At 35.7% G+C, this 22,433-nt stretch overlaps 1 protein-coding gene across 2 annotated transcripts in view; it reads left to right on the forward strand.

Moving 5' to 3' along the window:
* dph1 (diphthamide biosynthesis 1) overlaps positions 1 to 21,425 on the forward strand; it is a gene marked incomplete at its 5' end in the record, with an annotated part of 131,159 nt that extends 109,734 nt beyond the window's left edge. Inside the window, 3 exons of one of the 2 annotated variants that reach the window (XM_079824241.1) lie at positions 4,676 to 4,754; positions 12,854 to 12,988; positions 20,268 to 21,425. In XM_079824241.1, the coding sequence (XP_079680367.1) occupies positions 4,676 to 4,754; positions 12,854 to 12,988; positions 20,268 to 20,345 (292 nt within the window). In that variant the 3' untranslated portion in view covers positions 20,346 to 21,425. The remainder of the gene's footprint in view (positions 1 to 4,675; positions 4,755 to 12,853; positions 12,989 to 20,267) is intronic. The other variant, XM_079824242.1, reaches the window with a different exon arrangement.
* Between the last annotated feature and the right edge of the window lie 1,008 nt (positions 21,426 to 22,433).

The following is a 22,433-nucleotide window of genomic DNA, read 5'->3' on the forward strand; positions in this document are numbered from 1 at the left end:
CTCCCTGCAGGGCTGTCTCAGGCGAGGGGACAGATGCTGGCTCTGAAAAGCCAGTAAATTGAATTTGGTGGCGTGCTGAGGTTCCCGATGCAGCCTCAACCCTCTTGCATATTTGAAATCCGATTCTGATACAGATACTAAGTTGATATTTGCATTTACCACACATTCCTCATCTCGCTCTCTATTTCTCTGTCTTGAACCAGACTTCTGAGGAAGAGTCCCGTTGCCTTCAGCTCTCTTCCTTTGCTTTCTGCTGCTTTGTGTTTTGTATGATCTTTGCTTGGGATTTCTATAAAACTAGACACAACCCCTGACTGGATATTACCACACAGTGTTACCCAAGAAGCTCTGTATTACCTGGAGGATGCTGTTAGTAAAAATAAAAATATATAAATTAATGTGACACTTTTTAGAAGCCCCTCTAGCACTCCCTAGCATAGAGACCCTCCTAGCAACAACTCAGACCAATCTAAAATTGCCCAAGCAACACTTGCCTTAGCTAACACAAGTAAAAACCTAGCAACTTTCAGAAAAGGTCTTGACAAACTTTCATAATGAACTATGATGTAAATTGTGTTCTGTCAGAATCCATAGTGTGTTTTGATTTGCTGTCAATGAAAAGTTGTTGTTTTTTAGTCCAGATAGTGTAGTTACAGCATCTAACAGCAGGAGTAAACAGAATCATAATAATCAGCCAAAGTTTGACCCCTTGGTGTTAGTTACCACATAAATACATGGAGAAGCTAAGGCTACGTTTACACTGGTGTGTTTTCGTTTTAAAACGCATAACTTTTGCTATGATTATGCCTGGTGTCCACTCCAGAGTTCTCGACCCTTGAAATCTGAGACTTTTTGAAACGCTGCAGACCCTGTTTTAGTTTGAATATTCCAGGTTTGCGTTTCAGACAGACCAAAGCAGAGACAAAACGAAGGCATGGTTCATTCCCTGGTTGGGTCTTCTGGATCATTGCGTATTCTTCCCTAATTCATCAAGCCCCTATCACATGACCTTTACGCTATTGGAACACGACAATTACAGATCAGCCTCGACGACCGTGTAAACGATAACAAGGAGACGGAACTGCAAGCTTTGCTGACCTTGTTGTCCTTTTCAGGAGCCATTGTACAGTTAAACTCTGCATTTTATAATACTGCAACTGCCTGGATATACAAGAGGCAAGCTACTATTTGAACAATTGGAAACAAATCTCATGTCAAATGATGTAAGTCCTAAATGATACACAGAGATCTTTTCTGATAAGTGTATGGACGCCAGTATGGACGAGGATCGTTTTCATTTTAAAATGCTGTCTTAAGATGAAACGCACGAGTGTGGACATAGCCTAAAGGCCTGTCCACACCACTGAACGATAACGGTCTGTTTATTCTAAGCTTGCACACTGCGATTGCGAAGTGTGTACAACATTGAACATGTTTTTGCTGTTGTTGCATTTTCTGGACCTCTGCGATTAACTTCTCCACATTGTCGTCTGCTATTTTTAATGAGTGATCCCTTAAATTCGAATCGGTTCTGGCTGTCGGTGTTGTGTCGTTGAACAGCTGGAAAAAATTTTTTTCTGAAAGTGATACCAACAATATCGTTACTCTATATCGTTATCGGTACAGCTGTGGTGTGGTCTATTCTCTATATTTAGAACGATTTTTAGAATTATAGTTATCGTCCTTGGCGTGAACGGGCCTTAAGACTAGTGTCTAGTGTCAGATAGCCTTGTTATGCTTGCAACTGTGTCAGCTGCCAATCACCATGTCAAAAACTGTGGTTGGTCTTGTACATGTTCATCAGACTGCCCTGTCCTGTGGGTGACTTTTGGCCAAAGTGAGCCACAATATGGGGCGGACTTTATACCGATCAAAAGTCTGGCACTGTGAGACTAACCAAATTCCCACACACAGTAGTCAAGGAACAGTAGTAAATATATATATATATATATATATATATATATATATATATATATATATATATATATATATATATATATATATATATATATATATATATATATATATATATATATATATATATATATATATATATATAGCTCACTGGGGTAAAAAGCACATTTGACTTTTATTCTACCACTAGATAGTACAAAAATTCATCTCGGCACTTTTCTTCAGCACTTTTGATGATGCATATGGAAATGTGGGTGATCCTGATTGTGGACAGCAGCTCAAAGTTGATTCTACGCTAATTTGATCTAGTATTTGATGTTTTTTAAAAAGTTGTAGATTTAAGTAGCAAATTATTACTAAAATTATTGGATCTATTTTGAGACGAGACCATTCTTAATGTTTTTCAGTTTTGTTCAAGGTAATTAAAGCAATATTCGTTTTTTTAATGATGGAAGAATATGTAAAATATGGTATTTGGACAACAAAGACAATAATTAATATAATAATAATAAACAGCCAGCTACTTTTCCAATTGTTGACATGATATGGTTGGATTCAGATGGTAAATACCATATATCAAGTTGGGTGTATATACCATATATCAAGTTGGACTACCTTGGAGATAACTATAATGAAACCATCATATTTAAAAATATGGTATTAATCATATCATATAACAAAATAGATTGATTTGTTACTACTGTAAAGCTATGTTAAAGTATTAAGGGATCTCATTTAATGGTTTCAGAATCTTTACTTTGTAAAATAATATTGTTTATGTATGTATGTGTATGTATATATATGTATATGTGTGTTTGTATGAATGTGTATAATGTTATATGTATTATATAATTATAAAATATATATAATATTCTCATATGATATATAAATTCATATATTTATATACCTGTATGAGATGTATATCTTTCCATTTTTAATGCAAGAGTGCATCCTTTCGTTAAAGCTTACTTATAGTACGTTTATGTTGCTTTGTCGGTTTCCCAAGTGTGGAGTTTAGCTGCAGGTGTGCAAAGTCCAGTGAATGTTCTCTTAAATTAGGCATCCAAATACCCACAATTCCTGCTCCAGTGCTTCTGTATTCATAACACACATCAAGACAAATGCAGTTTCTCTAGACACTCTCTCGCTTTGCCTGCCAATGATCACTCATACGGTTCCTCATGTGACTCTCTGAGCCCTCCCTCACCTCTAATGTCACTGTTATTCTTTCCTGTCCTTCCTTTCTCTCTCTCTCTCTCTCTCTCTCTCTCTCTCTCTCTCTCTCTCTCTCTCTCTCTCTCTCTCTCTCGTTCTCTCTCTCTCTCTCGTTCTTATTCTCTCTCTGCCGCCCAGTCTGGATGCTATGTAGGGTAGCTCCGTGGAGACTAGGGCATTGCAGTGCAGTTGTTTTTTGCTCACCTAACCTTTCTTATTGCTGCCTCTTTCTCACCTCAACTCTCTTTCCTTTTTCCTCCACCTCTCCCCACTCTTTCTTTATTTTATTTGACTCCGTGCTTGTCTAAATAATAATGCTTTGCAGGGAAGCTTTAGGGCAGTGCAGATTTACTCTCATATTTACAGGAGAGAGCATCAGCACTGCACATCAATGCAGTTCATATTCACATTCACATTCTCCCTGCGAGCTGAGCTGGGCTCTGCTTCCCCGTGTGTGTGTGTGTGTGTGTGTGTGTGTGTGTGTGTGTGTGTGTGTGTGTGTGTGTGTGTGTGTGTGTGTGTGTGTGTGTGTGTGTGTGTGTGTGTGTGTGTGTGTGTGTGTGTGTGTGTGTGTGTGTGTGTGTGTGTGTGTGTGTGTGTGTGTGTGTGTGTGTGTGTGTGTGTGTGTGTGTGTGTGTGTGTGTGTGTGTGTGTGTGTGTGTGTGTGTGTGTGTGTGTGTGTGTGTGTGTGTGTGTGTGTGTGTGTGTGTGTGTGTGTGTGTGTGTGTTTCTCGCTTTTCCTTCACATGTATCTTAAATAGTATGAGGCAGTTTGATTCGAGATTTTTATTGTTAAAAAAAACTATTACAATTAGATTTCTGTGATTTTAAAATAAATCTGGAATAAAATTAAAAACTATTTTATATTTTCAGTTTTCTAACTAGATAACTGAAAGATGTATGCTAAAACCAATAAAAATACATTAAGGCTATGTAGAAATGTATAACAAATGACAAAAGCACAAAATTACTTAAATGAAAATGGAAAATATAAAAAAAAAACTAATTCAAAAGTACTGTAAAACAGTACTAAAATAATATTTGATTACGTTTCTAAATATTTCATTATTTATTTGTTATTGGTTACAATATGTAGATTGCAGTGAACATGAAATCATCATTTTATTTGCTTTCTTAAACACATTCCTGGTCTTATTGTTTCATCAGTGCATGTTAATCCAAAGAAAAAAAGAAAAGAAAAAAATATCTATATATAACCACACCCCCTTTCAGTTATCACAAAATTCCCCATGGACACTTTATATTTCATTCTTTATAACAAACCCACTGTGTCTGTATTTGCTCACCCTGCCAGTTTTTGCGATCCAGTCATTTTCCTGTTGAATGAAAAGCCCTACATTTTGTACGCACTCTTGAATAATCACATAACTCAAGTAAAATGGTTTGTGAACATTTAAATTTTGACTACTTTGTTTAACTACCCCTCTCTCTCTCTCTCTCTCTCTCTCTCTCTCTCTCTCTCTCTCTCTCTCTCTCTCTCTCTCTCTCTCTCTCTCTCTCTCTCTCTCTCTCTCTCTCTCTATAGGTGGGTGCAGATCGCTTGTCCTCGCCTCTCCATCGACTGGGGAACGGCTTTCTCCAAGCCCCTACTGTCTCCATATGAGGTACTCGAGGCTTGCATGCATGCACACAGCAAAATCCTCCATCTACTATACTTTATTATGAAAGCAAAGACAGAAAGACCCATACTGAACATAAGAAACCTCATCTCCCTTAACACAAGGCACACAGCTACTCATCCACTGCAGGTGTTCACCTCTGCTTCGTCAGTCGGCATGCTGCCAGTCACGTTTGTCATGCACGTTTCTGGCCATTCTTATTGCCTTTGGGACATAAAGGCTGTGAATGCATTTGTGTGTAGAGCGTGTGTATGCGTTTACGCTCGCAGACAAACATCTATGCACACACCTTGGTGCTATGTGAAGGAGCAGGGTTTGTTTACCCAACGTCTCTACTCCTCAGAGACAGGCGGGATGAGTCGGCCAGCTCAGGGTGGAACAGTAGCTCCTCCCACTGGCCGACTTGCAGCAGCGCCTCTCCAAACATGTCTTTCTCTTTCTCATCGCCAGCAGCAAATGCGCATCTTGATTCATGTCATGCCAAAACAGGACTTAGCTAGAATCACACACCCAAGCGTTTTTCCTGGGATAGGTGTCTCGGTTAAATCCCTATTCCCCATTCCCAGATGCAAAACATGAACATCTGGCGAGTTTTATCTGCAGATAGACCTCATTAGGATGCCTGTTACTCTTTTCGCTTAGTCCATCAGGAATATCACAAGCATAATGTACTAGTGGTCGAATAATATGGGATTTTCTGTGACTGATACCAAAATCTATGCTGATATCTAGAGATGGTGTCCGATAGCCGATATAATGCGTGCGTGTGCGTGTGCGTGTGCGTGTGCGTGTGCGTGTGCGTGTGCGTGTGCGTGTGTGTGTGTGTGTGTGTGTGGGTGTGTTTGTTTGTAGAAACTGAAATTTGTAGTCACCAAGGATTCTTTATTTTTACTGTAATTTTTGATAATATAATTAACATGTAACATTATAAAAGTTTTGTTACAAATGACTAACTTTTATTAAAGCAAGATAAAACGTAAACTTATGTTATAACTAAAATATATACTATATAAAATACTATCCCCTGATTTCACATAAAAGTCTTAAGCTAGTCCCAGACTAAAATGCTTTATTGAGCTGTTTTAACTAAAAGCTATTATCTTAAAATATGTCAATGCCATTGTTTTGTCTCAAGATGCACTTCAGTAATGTTTTTTTTTTCTTTTTTTCTAAGGAATGTTTATAAAAGCTACCTAAATATCCTAAATAAACTAAAGCCTAATCCTGGCTTAATCTAAGCCCTGTCTGTGAAACCAGGCCTATTCATTCTAAAATGAATTACACATTTATAAATAAATATACATTTTATAAAAAATAAATAATTGCAGTTATAAATTGAAATCATTTCTGTTTTGCTTTATATTTATAAAAAAAAAGTCATTGTATACCATGTATCTTAAAGGATAAATCTAATCATATACAAAGCATTGCTTTAATTCACAGAGTATGCATTTTTCAGAAATTCCTGTTATGTTGCATTACCTTTTTTGTATTTACCAAAAAAAATTTTTTTTTAATTTCAAATCAAACTTAATTTGTCAGTAAATTCTCATCTTACAGCAGTGGCAGTTCTAACTAACAGTCAGTTTATGAAGACATGCAGGTGAAGTTGCATCCTTTGTTTGCTGTAGCATCTCCCATGAGTTAGAATTACGATCAAACAATTTCCACAACAGCTCAACATCTAAATGTTAGATTGGGCCATTCATAATAATTGTTTGCCTTGTGTTATTTCTATGTTCTTTAGCCCGTTCTGCCATTTACTGCTTATTTGCCAGTGCCAGATGTGTCTTTTTCTTTGAAACTCTGCCGAAAGGTCAGAAGCTTGTGTTTAGTGTGAACTGTTCAATGAAGCTGCCAGCTGAGAATCTACTTGAGGCTCCGGTGTGCTTGTCCTATTGTTGATGCGCATCTAGGCCATTCACTTCTCTCTCTGTCCTGGTTAGATCCAGTTTGCTGTCTTTTTTCAAGACAGTACTGAGTAGTGCATGAAATAGCCTTCCTCTCTTAAAAAGCATACTGATGAGTTTCCTGAATTGTTTGGTCAGTTTTAAAATGCAACTCTGCCTATAAAATTGTTTCTTGAATACCAATCAGCACATTAGAAGGATTATTTAATTATTTTATAAATACACACACATGCATGTATATATTTAAGAAATCAGTGCATGTATATACTGTATATGTATAATTTTTTTTATATTATTTATAACATATTTTTCTTAAATATATACATGCATGCGTGTGTATTTATATATACATACTAATTATACACAGCACACACACACATATTATGTAAACACAAACTTTTATTTTGTGTTTCACAAACAATTAATTTTCCCCAGCACACATAATATATATTTGATCGAAAGGGACAGTAAAGACATTAATAATTTTAAAAAGGTTTTTAATGTTTCTATTTCAAATAAATGCTGTTCATTCTATTCATCAAATTATCCTGAAAAAAAAATTCAACATTGATGATAATAAAAAGGAATTATTTTCTTTGCAGAAAATTAGCATATTTGAATGGTTTAGGAGGAATGGCTGCTAAAAAGTCAGCTTAATCACAGGAATAAAATACATTTAAAAAATATATTAAATATAAAACAGCTATTTTAAAATGTAAAAATATTTCACGATTGTATTTTTGATCAAATAAATGCTGCTTTTATGAGGTATTGTATAATTTATATACAGTGAGGAAAATAAGTATTTGAACACCCTGCTATTTTGCAAGTTCTCCCACTTGGAATGGAGGGGTCTGAAATTGTCATCATAGGTGCATGTCCACTGTGAGAGACAAAATCACACAAAAAAATCCAGAAATCACAATATATGATTTTTTTACTATTTATTTGTATGATACAGCTGCAAATAAGTATTTGAACACCTGTCTATCAGCTAGAATTCTGACCCTCAAAGACCTTTAAATGTCCACCTCCACTCCATTTATCCTAAATTAGATGCACCTGTTTGAGGTCGTTAGCTGCATAAAGACACCTGTCCACCCCATACAATCAGTAAGAATCCAACTACTAACATGGCCAAGACCAAAGAGCTGTCCAAAGACACTAGAGACAACATTGTACACCTCCACAAGGCTGGAAAGGGCTATGGGGAAAGGTTCCCCTGCTTAAACCAGCACATGTCCAGGCCCGTCTTAAGTTTGCCAATGACCATTTGGATGATCCAGAGGAGTCATGGGAGAAAGTCATGTGGTCAGATGAGACCAAAATAGAACTTTTTGGTCATAATTCCACTAAACGTGTTTGGAGGAAGAAGAAAGATGAGTACCATCCCAAGAACACCATCCCTACTGTGAAGCATGGGGGTGGTAGCATCATGCTTTGGGGGTGGTTTTCTGCACATGGGACAGGGCGACTGCACTGTATTAAGGAGAGGATGACCGGGGCCATGTATTGCGAGATTTTGGGGAACAACCTCCTTCCCTCAGTTAGAGCTTTGAAGATGGGCCAGTCTCCAGACCTAAACCCAATAGAGAATCTTTGGCGGGAGCTCAAACTCCGTGTTTCTCAGTGACAGGCCAGAAACCTGACTGATCTAGAGAAGATCTGTGTGGAGGAGTGGGCCAAAATCCCTCCTGCAGTGTGTGCAAAACTGGTGAAAAACTACAGGAAACGTTTGACCTCTGTAATTGCAAACAAAGGCTACTGTACCAAATATTAACATTGATTTTCTCAGGTGTTCAAATACTTATTTGCAGCTCTATCATACAAATAAATAGTTAAAAAAAGTATACATTGTGATTTCTGGATTTTTTTTATAGATTATGTCTCTCACAGTGGACATGCACCTACGATGACAATTTCAGACCCCTCCATGATTTCTAAGTGGGAGAACTTGCAAAATAGCAGGGTGTTCAAATACTTATTTTCCTCACTGTGTGTGTTTATATATATATGTGTGTGTGTGTGTGTGTGTGTGTGTGTGTGTGTGTGTGTGTGTGTGTGTGTGTGTGTGTGTGTGTGTGTGTGTGTGTGTGTGTGTGTGTGTGTGTGTGTGTGTGTGTGTGTGTGTGTGTGTGTGTGTGTGTGTGTGTGTGTGTGTGTGTGTGTGTGTGTGTGTGTGTGTGTGTGTGTGTGTGTGTGTGTGTGTGTGTGTGTGTGTGTGTGTGTGTGTGTGTGTGTGTGTGTGTGTGTGTGTGTGTGTGTATATATGTGTGTGTATATATATATATATATATATATATATATATATATATATATATATATATATATATATATATATATATATATATATATATATATATGTATATATATATATATATATATAATATATATATATATATATATATATATATATATATATATATATATATATATATATTAGTGCTGTCAAACGATTAAAATATTTAATCGCGATTAATCGCATTAATGTCATAGTTAACTCACAATTAATCACAATTAATCGCACATTTTTATTTATTCTAAATGTCCCTTGATTTCTTTTTGTCCCATTATTTTTTCTTATTTTAATGCTCTTATCAACATAGAAAAGTGGATCGGCTTGCTTTGTTCAAATGTTTGTTTTATTGAAAACAACATTGGCATACTTTAGTGTTCGATTTCACACCAACATTCTCACTTGGAGCAAATAATCGCTCACACAATGTAACACTGCCCATCAATAAAAGGGTGAAACAAATACTTTGTTGCACAAACAGCCCCTTCAACAGCCCTTTCTAAGGGATCAAAACAGGGTGATACAAAATAAAATTACAAAGTGCACATGCAAGGTAAACTAGGACTCCGCCTATAGTGCAGTTAAACCAGGGGTCGCCAACTAGCGGACTCCGGTCCGAATCCGGACCGCGAAGCCTTTTGACGTAATGAAACAGTTAACGTTGCAATGCTCAGTTACTACGTTCAGACCCAGACGCGCGGTCAAGCATGCAGTGAAGAAGAGACTGATGGTGCGTTCACACCGGACGCGACATGCACGCCGCTTAATCCGCGCCGCAGAATGTCTATTTTCGTCTTTGCATTGACTTAAATCACTCGCGCAAAACGCTTCATTCGCGTCTGGTGTGAACGCACCATCAGAGCAGAAAGCAGCGCTCAAGACAAGCACTTTTAGTTGAAGACCCCTGAGTTAAACCATGGCTTAATACGTTTCTCATTTCGGCGTCTCACGCTTGCCATCCACGTCTAATCTTTTAATGGCCCAAACGAGTGCGGGCAGCCGCAGCGTGCCTGATGTTTTGTTTCCGGTCTAGCTACATCCGGAGTGGTGTTGTAGTTTTTCTAACGTTACTAGTTGTTGCAACAGCATGTGAAAAAACTACAAAGTTTGTTAGACCAAAAAGAACGTTAATCTCGCGATAAAAAAATTTACGCCGTTAAAATAGGTTTGCGTTAACGTCGTTAATAACGCGTTTAACTGACAGCACTAATATATATATATATATATATATATATATATATATATATATATATATATATATATATATATATATATATATATATATATATATATATATATATATATATGTGTATATATGTATGTTTGGGTTGTTGGATACACCCCAAATATAAAACATGAAGTAGCACAATGAATTTTCTCATGCTGACAATGTACTGGATTTTGATTAGGTAAACTTACTGGGAAACAAGTTCATATCAAAATGACTATTATTATTTTTATACATACAGCATTGTGTCCACAATCATAAAGTATAACAATTTCAACAGAAACTTATGTTACACATTGTCTACTCTTAATTCACTATGTGCACTATCCATTGACAATGCTGTTGACTTTTTTCATTCTGCCACGAGAGTAATCTTCCACTTCTGTTAATCGGCCAAGCAGGCATGGTTATCTGCTGTTGCCTCTCAAAATGACTAAATATCAGCCTATTAATCATCCTGGCCAATATATCGGTCTATAGCCACTATGTACCCACTGTACCAGTAGAAGATCATTTATGTTAAGTTTTTATGGCATCATGTGTCTTAGTGAAAAATGATAATGCTCAGTATAGCCATATTGAAGCACTGCATAATCATATGTGGCTCTGATATTATGCGCCACCATAATCCATTTTCATTGCCGCTTGGCCCACGCTGGAGCTCAGAGCATTTGGTGTCGTAGAAACGTAGAGCAAATATGGCATTATGAGAATACATTAGAATGCTGCAATAACACGCTGATGTTTTGTGGTGTAACAGTGTTTCTGCCTAGCCGGTTTGCTTAAATATGTGAACATGGAGTTCATAGTAAAACAGATGTACTATTCTTGGACACTTAAAGCATCTCTGCTTGTGTTTGCTCTTTCTGTGGAGAGGACTTCAGGGAGTGTAAAAGGGAAGTATGAAGAAAGAGAGAGAAGGCAGTGATTTTCAGTGTGTCTCATGTTATATTTATAGTCAATGACACACTTGCCGCTCATGTCAGTGTAGGGATTAGCAGGTAGCTTATGCACAGCACTGATGAAAAGCCAGTGAAAGAGGGATGGATGTGCCATGAGTTAATAAAGACAGGATGGATGGAGGAAGAGAGAACGAAAGATTGATGTTAGCAGCACATCCAGAGCAAGTAAAATGCTCATCTAGATCTTTTTATCTCATAAACATACTTTTTTTCACCATTTTACATTTCTAGATCTCTGATTGACTATATTCACACAAAAGGTCATATATTTGTGTTTAATAGTTTTGTTTTTTAAAATATTAATATATATAATTGTTATACAATATGTTAATATAATATTTTATTAGGGTACATTTTATTTATACAATGTTATATTGTTTCCTAATGTTCAATATTATTTATACGTTTGAATTTAAAATGAATAAAGTTTAGTTAAATATATAAATATTGTTTGTATACATTTCTTGACTTTTTGGTCCCTACATAATTAATGTAGTTTGATGGCTTTTTAACTATTAATATACTTTATAAAATAATGTTTGTTTTTATATTTTATTATTCATTTATTTGTTATTCATATAACATTTTTAATAATATGTAATATTAAAATTATAGTTAAAATTATTATAATGTACTTTGTAAACAAATAAACTATGAAAAATGTTATCACAATGTTTGCCTTTTTTGTTTTGTTTTTTCTTCTCTACATAATTCCCTTATTACCTTGTTTGATGGCTGTAACTATTATTATTAAATATTAATATAAAATAAAGAGTTAGTAAGGCCAAACTTCTGATTGGTAGTTTGATCACAGCTCTGACAGTTCTGCAATCTTTTTATATAATATTTTTATTTTACACAATTAGAGAAAATGTCAATTATATGTATGTTTAATAAGAGTATATATTATTAAATGCATACTATATTTCAGAAGCCTCAATGTTCACAGAAAACACATTCAGGTCAGAACTTCTCAACTGTCGCTTTTCCAGTCAATAAAAGCGAGCGACTGTGGTATTAGGTTTTGAAGGGTATTTAAGAGAGATTTGTGAAGATTCATTTGTTTGTGAGGTATTGTAGTATTGTCAGCGGAGAGAGACAGTCCTTCACCGGAGGCGGGGGCGTTTGTCATTTCTCCCACGGTATTAGAGCCGTACGTTACAGCGTGCCTCGCTTGTGAAGTGGGTATATGTGCCCACGGGCGGAGATGAACACGGCGCATTGATTATTCATATAAGCAGCTCAGTCTGACTGGTGAGATCCTGCTGGAGTTTATGTAATGTAGCCACATGCACAAGGAAGTCCTGCATTCCTCTAGAGGCCCCGCTAATATATTCGTCTGCATTTGTAGGTCACATGGAACAGCACGGATCTCACCTCGACTCAGAGTCTCTGTTCGGTGCATATCGCTAGTGGCGAAGATCTTTGCGCATCGGTAATACATGAAGCCATCCGGGAGATTTTTTGCTGTATGAGAGTCATGTGACATGGCCTCTCAGATGAGAGCTGTGTTTGACTAGAATCTCCCTTGATATCCGACTGCGCTCATAGCTGGTGCGTGTATCGACCCGTCAGCTGTTGGTAGCACTGCCATGTTGTTTTTCTCAAGATTCTCGCCGTTCCTTTGGTTTGCAGCTACAGTGTTTGATGCTGCAGTCGGCTGTCTTAAAAATCTCTCTCTGTTTCAGGCAGCAGTAGCACTGCAGCAGGTGGGATGGCAGGAAGTGTATCCTATGGACTTCTATTCCAATCAGAGCCTGGGGGCTTGGACTCCTAATCACCCAGACAACCAACCAAAAAGACCTTCACGCAAACCCACCCAGGTGTGTGTGTGTGTGTGTGTGTGTGTGTGTGTGTGTGTGTGTGTGTGTGTGTGTGTGTGTGGTGGTCTCACGGAAAAACATGAGATCCTCCATTCATTTTAAAGGGTTACTTCAGCGATTTAGCATTAAGCTTTGTATCAGTAGAAGCCTGGTAGTATATTCGAAAGATCGTGCCCCCCCCCCATATCCCCCTGAGACAAGAGATTTATTTATTTTATGTCTGGAAAAAAGCCTACGAGGACGCAAATATCGTCATTTTGCGTCATCGGAGGCTTTTTTGGCCAGAGGCTAAAGACTACAGCCAGTAGAAGGAGCTAGTTCCGCATGTTTTCAACCCGCCCACAGGGGTGGGATCTCACTCACAGAATGTAAGACACAGACGGCCACACGGACATTCATAACGGGGCGGTGCGGAGCAAAGCGAGTGTTCTCAATGAATTCCTATGAAAGAAGCTTCCATAGGCATGAACTGAAAACGCGCCAGACTGGGCACGCAATGTGCGGCTGTGAATGACTGACAATGTGGCCGTGAATGAATGCCGGTCGTCCGTGCTCATTTTAGTTTCGGTTTAAAATTAGCACCAATTCTCGGGGCGGGTTCATGAAAACACAACAACAAAACGGTACAATGACAAACTCACTTAAATTGGCGCATTTCGCTTCGAAACCAAATCTTCCGCGATCATCTGGTCTGTCAGCTCCTCACTCTCTGATGAATGAAATCTGACTCCTGCTGCTGGTCTGTGCTGCGACTCTCTTTCGGCTCATGATGTATTGAGCAGACACGTTCAGTTTTTGATTGCAGTGTCTGTTCTCTAACTGAACTAAATGATTTTATTACTATAAAAATGAAAACGACGGAGGGGTGGTGCCGTGGTGGGCAAGAGATGTAACCGGTAGGTGTGGCTTGGGAGTGGCCTCGTAGAGCAGCGAAGCAAGTGCATTCTGGGAGTTGTTGTCTTTCATCCATATGAGCCAAAAATACATTTTCTGGCTTTTCTTAGTCTAGAAGGCACCAACTTCAAAAATAATTTCACATTTCTACTACATAAATGACTCAAATTTAAATACACATGCATCTTTGCAGCATTGAGGTACCCCTTTAACCAATAAAAAAAAGGATTGCTGCTATTAGACCTTTTTTTTTGCTCATTTTTATAGTTTATTTGAGGCCGTTGCTAAGGCTTTATTTTAATGACAAATCTTGAGAGCACATCCAATTAAAATTTATGTTAAATATGAAATGTTTCCAAGAATGTTTAAATAATAAATCCAGAGAAATAAGCAATTTTAACCAGGACACAGACCGTGCGTCGCCTATCATACCCATGTTACCCTCGATTTCTGGTTTTATTTTTTGGAAACCATGGAAACACCAAAACGCTTTAAAATATTGTGTTTTATTAGACAGGTGAGCAACTGTTTGGATACATTCATCGACAGAAAACGAATCATTGTTATATAGCTCAACACAGTTAGTCTTATTGTTTTACCACAAGTAAAATGTTTTACCATGCCTAATATCGATCTAGCTCACTGCAGTCTGCAACAAGTGTCTCATAGTAGCCACCAAGCTAACGCACAGAGCACATTACAACATAACTTTCAACACATTAAAATGTATCTGCGTTACCCCACATAAGCATGACCGGAAGAAGCAGTAATGGTCGTCTGTGGCATGATAAAAGCTCCACTGCTCTCGAGCCATGTGTCTTGAGTCCCGTCGGATTCTTTTCCACCAGCTGTAGAGTTAAAGACAACAACTCCAATGATTCCGCAAAATCAAGGCGTCATCAAGCTACGCCTTTTTTTTTTTTCAGACTGCTAGCTGAGAAAATTACATATTGTGCCTTTAACGAATCTCTCCGCTCGCAGGCAGATTTCTTTCACTCTAGTCTAGCATATAACTGGATGCACTCTGTCAAATATACAGTGGTCTCATCATGGCTCTGCTCTCACTCAGATTTTACATGTGCACACTCAAACTTTGTCCTGTGCACTCGTGGTCCTCGTGCTCTTTCTCTAGAATTGTCTTCTCTCCTGGATTTAATGTTGCCAGAAGCAACCACCAGACTTTCACGATTGACTGAAATAACACCGTGTACCTTTAAATTGGAAAGAAATTACATATTCACCTTTGCTTCACGAGATAGCATTTTCAAGCTGATTTTAGTCAACAAGGTCTCCTAGTTATATTATTATTTAATAGTTATTTTTGAGTTAAGTTCTTATCAGCGAGAGCGTGACTCGTGACAGCACTCATGGATCAAATGTGCTTTTGTTTGGTTGGTTATGTATTAGCAGTCCGTGCGTTTCACTTCAGGAGACACAAATAACTTTTGTGTAATTCATTCACAACGACAGTAGCCTGCTCTTGAAAAACTAACAGTAGGCTATAATTAATACTGAGTAATGAGAATGTTAAAATGTTTTATGGGGCATTGCGTATGTGTATAATTAGCTCAGATATCATTTGCTCATGGAAACACAGGTGAAAAAAAAAAGTTTTATATTTGGTTGGTAATGTAATTGCATTGGGGGGGGGGGATAATTTGGAAAGCATAATATAGTTGTTGCAGGATAGACAAAATATGTTGCACCAGTTTGATTTGCTTTTATATATGTCAGAGATAATATATGCAGTTTCAATGTAAATTGAAATTCGCTTTCAAAAATCCCAAAGTAATGTAGTCTTAGTTGCACAAAGTTAACTAAAGTAGTATTAGAAATAAAACATTGAAAAAGATAAGAATAAATATACTCTTTATTTTTAGAGTTGCATCTGTTTATTTTTATTAGTTTTATTTTATTATGGTTATATTTTATTAATATCAAATAATTTATGATTTAATGAAATTCAATATTATTATAAAAAAAGTTGTTAATAATGAATATAAATAGAGGAAGTTCCATTTGTTCATTTGAGGAAATTCCTTGTTTAATGACATTAACTATTATAATATTTCTATTTTATTTTTAATTTGTTATTTTTATTAAAGGTACACTGTGTAACTTTTTGTTCAAAATTAACAAAATAAAATTTTAGTTAATACACTGTAAAAAAAAATGCAGGTCTCCAATTGAAAATGTTCTAGTGACTGATCACATTTAATTCACAGAAATTCAGTTTGGCCAACTGAAAAATTTAGATGTGATCAGTCACTAGAAAATATTTAATTGGAGACCTGAATTTTTTTACAGTGTACATCATCAATCCTCCTTTCAAAACGTGTTTTTATTTCGTTTCACTACGGTAGGCCTATTATAAGTGTTTATATTTTATAGTTTTCGCTGAAAATTGTGTGCTTGCGTCACTCGGCCATGTGTTTCTCGTCATATCCATAAATACAGAATAGTTGCATAGATTAGTTGTCTCAATGAGTGAGAAAGATTGACATGGAGCACGCTAAATCTCAAATGCGAACAGAGGAGAGTCTGCTGGCAAAAAGAGAACGCGATAGAGCTCGGAAAAAAACGAGAATCAACATTGACTTGGCTTTTCGGAGAGGGCGAGAACTGAGGGATTTGAAATGTAAAAGTGACACAATGGCGGCATTTTTATTACTCAACAGGCAAGGTATTTTATTGAATAGATAAAGCTCTTTAACAGAGTTCTTTGTAAAGTATTATCTATTGTGAAGTGTCATATTCATCCGCACAGTCATATAGAGACAAAGCACAACCAAAACAGTGTTCTTCTGCAAAATGCAGTTTTGTTTTTTAACTACTAGAGGGCCAAAAGCTACATAGTGTATTTACATTATATATTATATTGAAGTTACATAGTCCTTTAATATGATATATTTAAAATATGCAATATGATTAATATATAGTTAGAAGTATTAAAATGTTGTTAAAAAAACATAAATATTTAACTAGTGCCTATGTTTTGTTTAGTTTTTTTACTTTTTGGTCTCTACATGTTATTTACTAGTTTAATGGCTTTAACTATTATACTAAAATATGAATAATAAAGAGTTTCTTCTGACTGGTATAGTCATGGCTCGGATAGGTTTTAATAAACGGTGCACAATGGTCAGAGTTTAATCTACATATGTAAGAAACACAGTTTGAGAACCACAGTCCCTGACATTCATGTATGCTATAATGAATGTAATATTACAGTGCCACCTAGTGATGAAGCACTAACAGAGTATCTGTGCATCTGTTCCTGCACTAAAACACCATCAGCGGAGTGATGTTCAGTGTTATGTTTTTCAAGCTTTGTATGGCTCATCGTTGAAAAACAGCATGTGTTAAAGAATATTCCTGTCAGTTAATAGGACAATTTAGCGGTCTGCTGGTTTGTTAATATGCTTCATGTCGGAAAAGCTGATATGTCAGTGCTATCATTTTCTTTGTCAGACAGTCTGAAACAGTCTTTAAGCCAAGCGCACAAGACTGAAGCTCAGTTTCATTTTGTTATAGTTGAGGTTTCAAATTTCTCTTGCCTCACTTAACTATTAACAGTGATACTTTCCATTTAAATATTATACTTAAGATAATATATATATATATATATGTATATGTATGTATATATATGTATATATATATATATATATATATATATGTATGTATATGTATGTATATATATGTATATATATATATATATATGTATGTATGTATGTATGTATGTATGTGTGTGTGTGTGTGTGTGTGTGTGTGTGTGTGTGTGTATATATATATATATATGTACATAAAATTAAGGATCTATAAAGGGGCTAGTAAATACTAATGGAACAAATTATACGATTATTAAATGTGATGTATTTATTTATTTTAGAGTGCTGTTCAAAAGTTTGGGGTCTGTACAGGTTTTTTTTTTCATTTTATGTTTTGAAGAAGTCTCTTATGCTCAGTAAGGCTGCATTTATTTGATCAAAAATGCAGTAAAATAATAAGATGGATCATTACTCCAGTCTTCAGTGTCAAATGATCCTTCGGAAATCATACTATGATGATTTGCTGCTCAAGAAACATTTCAAGGCCTGTCGCGATTGGTCGATACAATCGACTGCGTCGACGCTGTTAATTAGTCGACGTCAATATTTTTAGTCGACTGGGTAAGTTGGGTACGATATGAAATTGTATTAGTAGTATTCAGGTAAACACAGTCGGATATGTCTTTTAGTTGAATGAGAAATCAGGTGATACAATGAATTTGGTCTGTGCAGCTCTTAAAGGACCGGACGTAATATTCTGTGTGAAACAGGGCAGGGCAGGAACCTGGCAGGAACATGCCGGCCAAGTGAGTTTATAGGATTTTTTAACCCTAAAACAAAGATAAAACAATGAATAGTAAGTTCTGTCATATTATTCAATTACTTTTACAGTTTTTTGCCATGGTATTGATTCAGTATCAGTATTGAGGTATTGTGGTCTGGTATCGTATCAAAGTCATAATTTTGGTACCGTGACAACACTATTCTATATAAAAAGTATTTGCTGATATTCTCTTTTTTTTTTGTTATGTTGGTTTACAAATTTGTACCTTTTTACATTTTTACTCTTTTAGTGTTACATTTTGTCAAGGGCTTGTTTACATTTACATTTTTTATAGTACACTACTGAATGCCAATGTTGCAAGTTAAATTAAATGTTTTTTAGTAAAATTGCTGAAAATTATTATGATAAATTAAGTGGACAAATGAATTGATTAATCGATAAATTAGTCGATAGATTAATCGATATAAAAATAGTCGTTAGTGGCAGCCCTGAACTTTTCTAATTATTATTAATGCTGAAAATGGTTGTGCTGCTTAATAGTTTTGTAGAAACTGGGATGAATTTTTCCAAAAGTTTAAAACATTAACATAAAAACTTTTACATAGAAATCTTTTGTAACATTATAAATGTATTTAATGCACCATCCAAATGGATGTAATTGAAGATTGTTAGGACTATAGACATAAGTTTGCTCTTGTTTTAAAGAAGGCACTCAGCAGATTATTGCTGAAGTGAAATCAAAAATGAAAAAAATGAAAGTATGAAAAAGTTATGGAAGTTTAAATTTACTGTAAATTATTTTTATTATAAAAATATATTTTACATTTATTATATGTAAAATATGTATTTTACAAAATATTTTTTACTATAAAATCAAAGCCAAATGTGTCACCAAGTTGTTTTCCTAATTTGAAGTTGATATCACAAAAATTTTTAAAGTTTTTTTTTAAAAGTTCCTATAAGATTTTGTTTAGGCGCTGTACCAAAAATACCCAGCGGGTGTCACCCACATTCCATTGAATTTTGTTTTGATGCATTCCACTGTAACAAATTAATACATTTCTGTCCAAATATCACTTACATCACAAAATATGGAACCTTGAGACTTAGACCTTTCCGAAGATATGTGTTTTGTCAAGATTAGATAAGATTGATTTTAAAGTAGTTAAAATAAATGTTGTAAAATGAAACCTGACACCGCCCACTAGGGGAGGAGCCCACTAAATTAATTTAGAGCACCGTTTCCATGGTAGTGCAACGTCCAATTTCGTAAGCTTTTGAATGATACCTCATTTATGATGATTACTAAAATATGTGATGTGAAAAAAGGCAATAAAAAAGAGCACCAAGCGTCTAAAACATGGGTTGAAACAACACAGCATTTTTTAGAGTGTGTAAATCAATTAACAATATGAATAAATTGATTTAACTGATGCATGGTTGCACTCTTGAAGTAACTCACACAGGTTGCTATTGAGAATCCTTAGATCCTTCATTATTTAAATCTTGTGTTTTGCACATCTTTCTGTGATGGGTAGGTTTAGTATTTTATATCATTAACCTGATATAAAATCATTGGAAGTCTATGCAATTGTCCCCACTATTATTGTGAAACAAACGTGTGTGTGTGTGTGTGTGTGTGTGTGTGTGTGTGTGTGTGTGTGTGTGTGTGTGTGTGTGTGTGTGTGTGTGTGTGTGTGTGTGTGTGTGTGTGTGTGTGTGTGTGTGTGTGTGTGTGTGTGTGTGTGTGTGTGTGTGTGTGTGTTTTGCAATCTGACCCAATTAGTGTGAGATAAATTAACAATGACACTTTTTTTTTTTCATATTCTATGAAAATCAGTGCAAAAATAACCTCAAACTCATTCTTAACCTTGTTTCTCTTCATTACGCAGAATCAACTTTAGTCAGAAAGGAGAAATATCTTGTAATTGCTCCACTTAGTGTGCGGTTAGTTGTGTAAAGTGCACCAATACAACAAAACAAAAAAACTGTGAATCGACCTTCTGTCTTGTAGTTTGCTTGAATTTAATAATCTCTCTTCCTCTTCCCACAGAAGGCGGGTTCAGATGGCGGTCAGCAGAGGAGCTGTGGCCGTGAGCAGAGCGCCTCCTGTGGCTGCCAGGCGGAATAACTGCAGCCCTCAGCACGGCCAACCACAGATCATCCTGGACATCTGCAGGAGACAAGCAAGCCAATCAGATCTCACTCCGGACATCAAAGCTCTGTGTGCTCAACACACGTCATCAAATCAGCATTCTGTTGACATGCACTATGAGCGAAAGATGGAAAAAACCCAAGTGAGAGGGAGAATGAATGAGTCTGTGTGAGAGGAACACAAAACAATATGTCTGTATGTGTCTGTCTGACATGTCGCTGGTGTGTGAGAGAGAGATAATCCGTTGAAAAGAGCGCTGACCCTGAATGCAGTGTTTCGTCTTACGCCGTGTGAGTGGCTTTAGTTACACGTAATCATCTTGTCTCTCTCTTAGAAAGGAGCTGCCAGCCACTTTCCATTGGTGACCTTCATCCTTTCAAAATTGCTGCGGGAAACGAGAGCGCGTTCAGAATTATTCCTCTGCAAAGATAGATAATACTCTTTCTAAATTCCGACTCGCTTTTTTATTTCCCATTATGTCAGGATGAGTGGTTCTCCGACATAAAGGAGCTCTTTGAATGTTTTGTACAGGATGCGTTTTAGTTACGCGCAAAATAAAATTAAATGTTTACAATTTGCTGTCAGACTTTTGATTAACTGCTGCTACAAGAATGCCAGCATATATTTAGTCTTTTGTAATCACTGAGCAGTGAAACCCAGGATGGATCAGCGGTCAGCTGAAACACACAAAGCCAATTTCCCTAAAGCGGATTAGGCAGAGTCTTGGACGAACTTTCGCTGTCAGTAGTGATTATTCTTGGTGAAATCTTTTATAGTCTGAGACTAAACATGATCTGCGTCCAGGAAAGCAGCCATGTTCCTGTGAATTTGGCTCTGAAGATGCTGACTCTGACTCCATGCTTTGGCTCCTTTAGTTGTCTTCACTCAGGATTGAATATATTTTGTGCACATAATTGTTTATTGATCTACTAAATTATTTTTAATCAAAATGAATCTGTAAACACTATATGCGGTGTTTTTGTTGAGTGTTAAAAATCTAAATAAGGTGTTTGTGAAATATATTTACATTTTTTTCATTATACATTTTTTCCAGTCAGTATGTGTTCCTTAAACTTTGGACAAATGTATTGTTATTAGATAACTATTAGATAATTAGCCCATCATTTTGCAGTAATAATTATTTATATATATATATATATATATATATATATATATATATATATATATATATATATATATATATATATATAATATATTTATATTTGTTATAAGTTATTCCAATATACATGTTATTCCAATACTAATGGAATAATAATTATTAGGAATATAATTAGGGTTTTTTTTGTTTTACTATTTATTAGTAATACCATTTATTACAATTTTATAATAATAATAATAGTTATTGTTATAAATTAGTTAAAAAGAATAAATAAATATATTATATATTTATTTATTTGTATGAATAATTTTTTTCAACAATAATAATTTTAGTAAGTTATTCTAACATTTATGGAATGATAATTATTTGTAGTAAGGAACGATAATTTTTACTATTTTTTTGTGTACTATTTTTTTTATAAGAAATATTATTATTATTATAATAAACTAGTCCAACTTTTATTGAATAATAATGATTAGGAATATAGTAAGGAAGAACTTGTATTTTTGTTATTTTACTAATTATTATTTTGGAAATAATAATAATTATTATTATTATTATTATTATTAAATTAATAAATGAACATGCAAGGGCAGGGAATAGCAGAGACCATTGTGAATGACATATGTTCAATATTCTGCAGTGATCTATGAAGTTTTTGCTGTGTTTGCGGATGGGCTTGGTCATACATTATTGCCACTCTCTTATATAACATCTGTATCAGTTTATTGATGTTACTGCATTTTAATTGATTGTCTGTGTATTAAATAGAGGCAATCTTATTTCATAAGGTTAGGTATACCTATTTGTCAATGTCCACTAGGTGATGCTGTCTGCCTGATCATACAACAAAGTCTTACCTGCTAGTCCAGCCGTCGCTGTTTGCTGTCGGTGATTGATTTACTGCTTTATTTTGCATGGCAGTGTACGAGAATGTGTGCTTT

The sequence above is a fragment of the Gobio gobio genome, assembly GCF_949357685.1.
Source record: "Gobio gobio genome assembly, chromosome: 8".
Lineage (NCBI taxonomy): Eukaryota > Metazoa > Chordata > Actinopteri > Cypriniformes > Gobionidae > Gobio > Gobio gobio.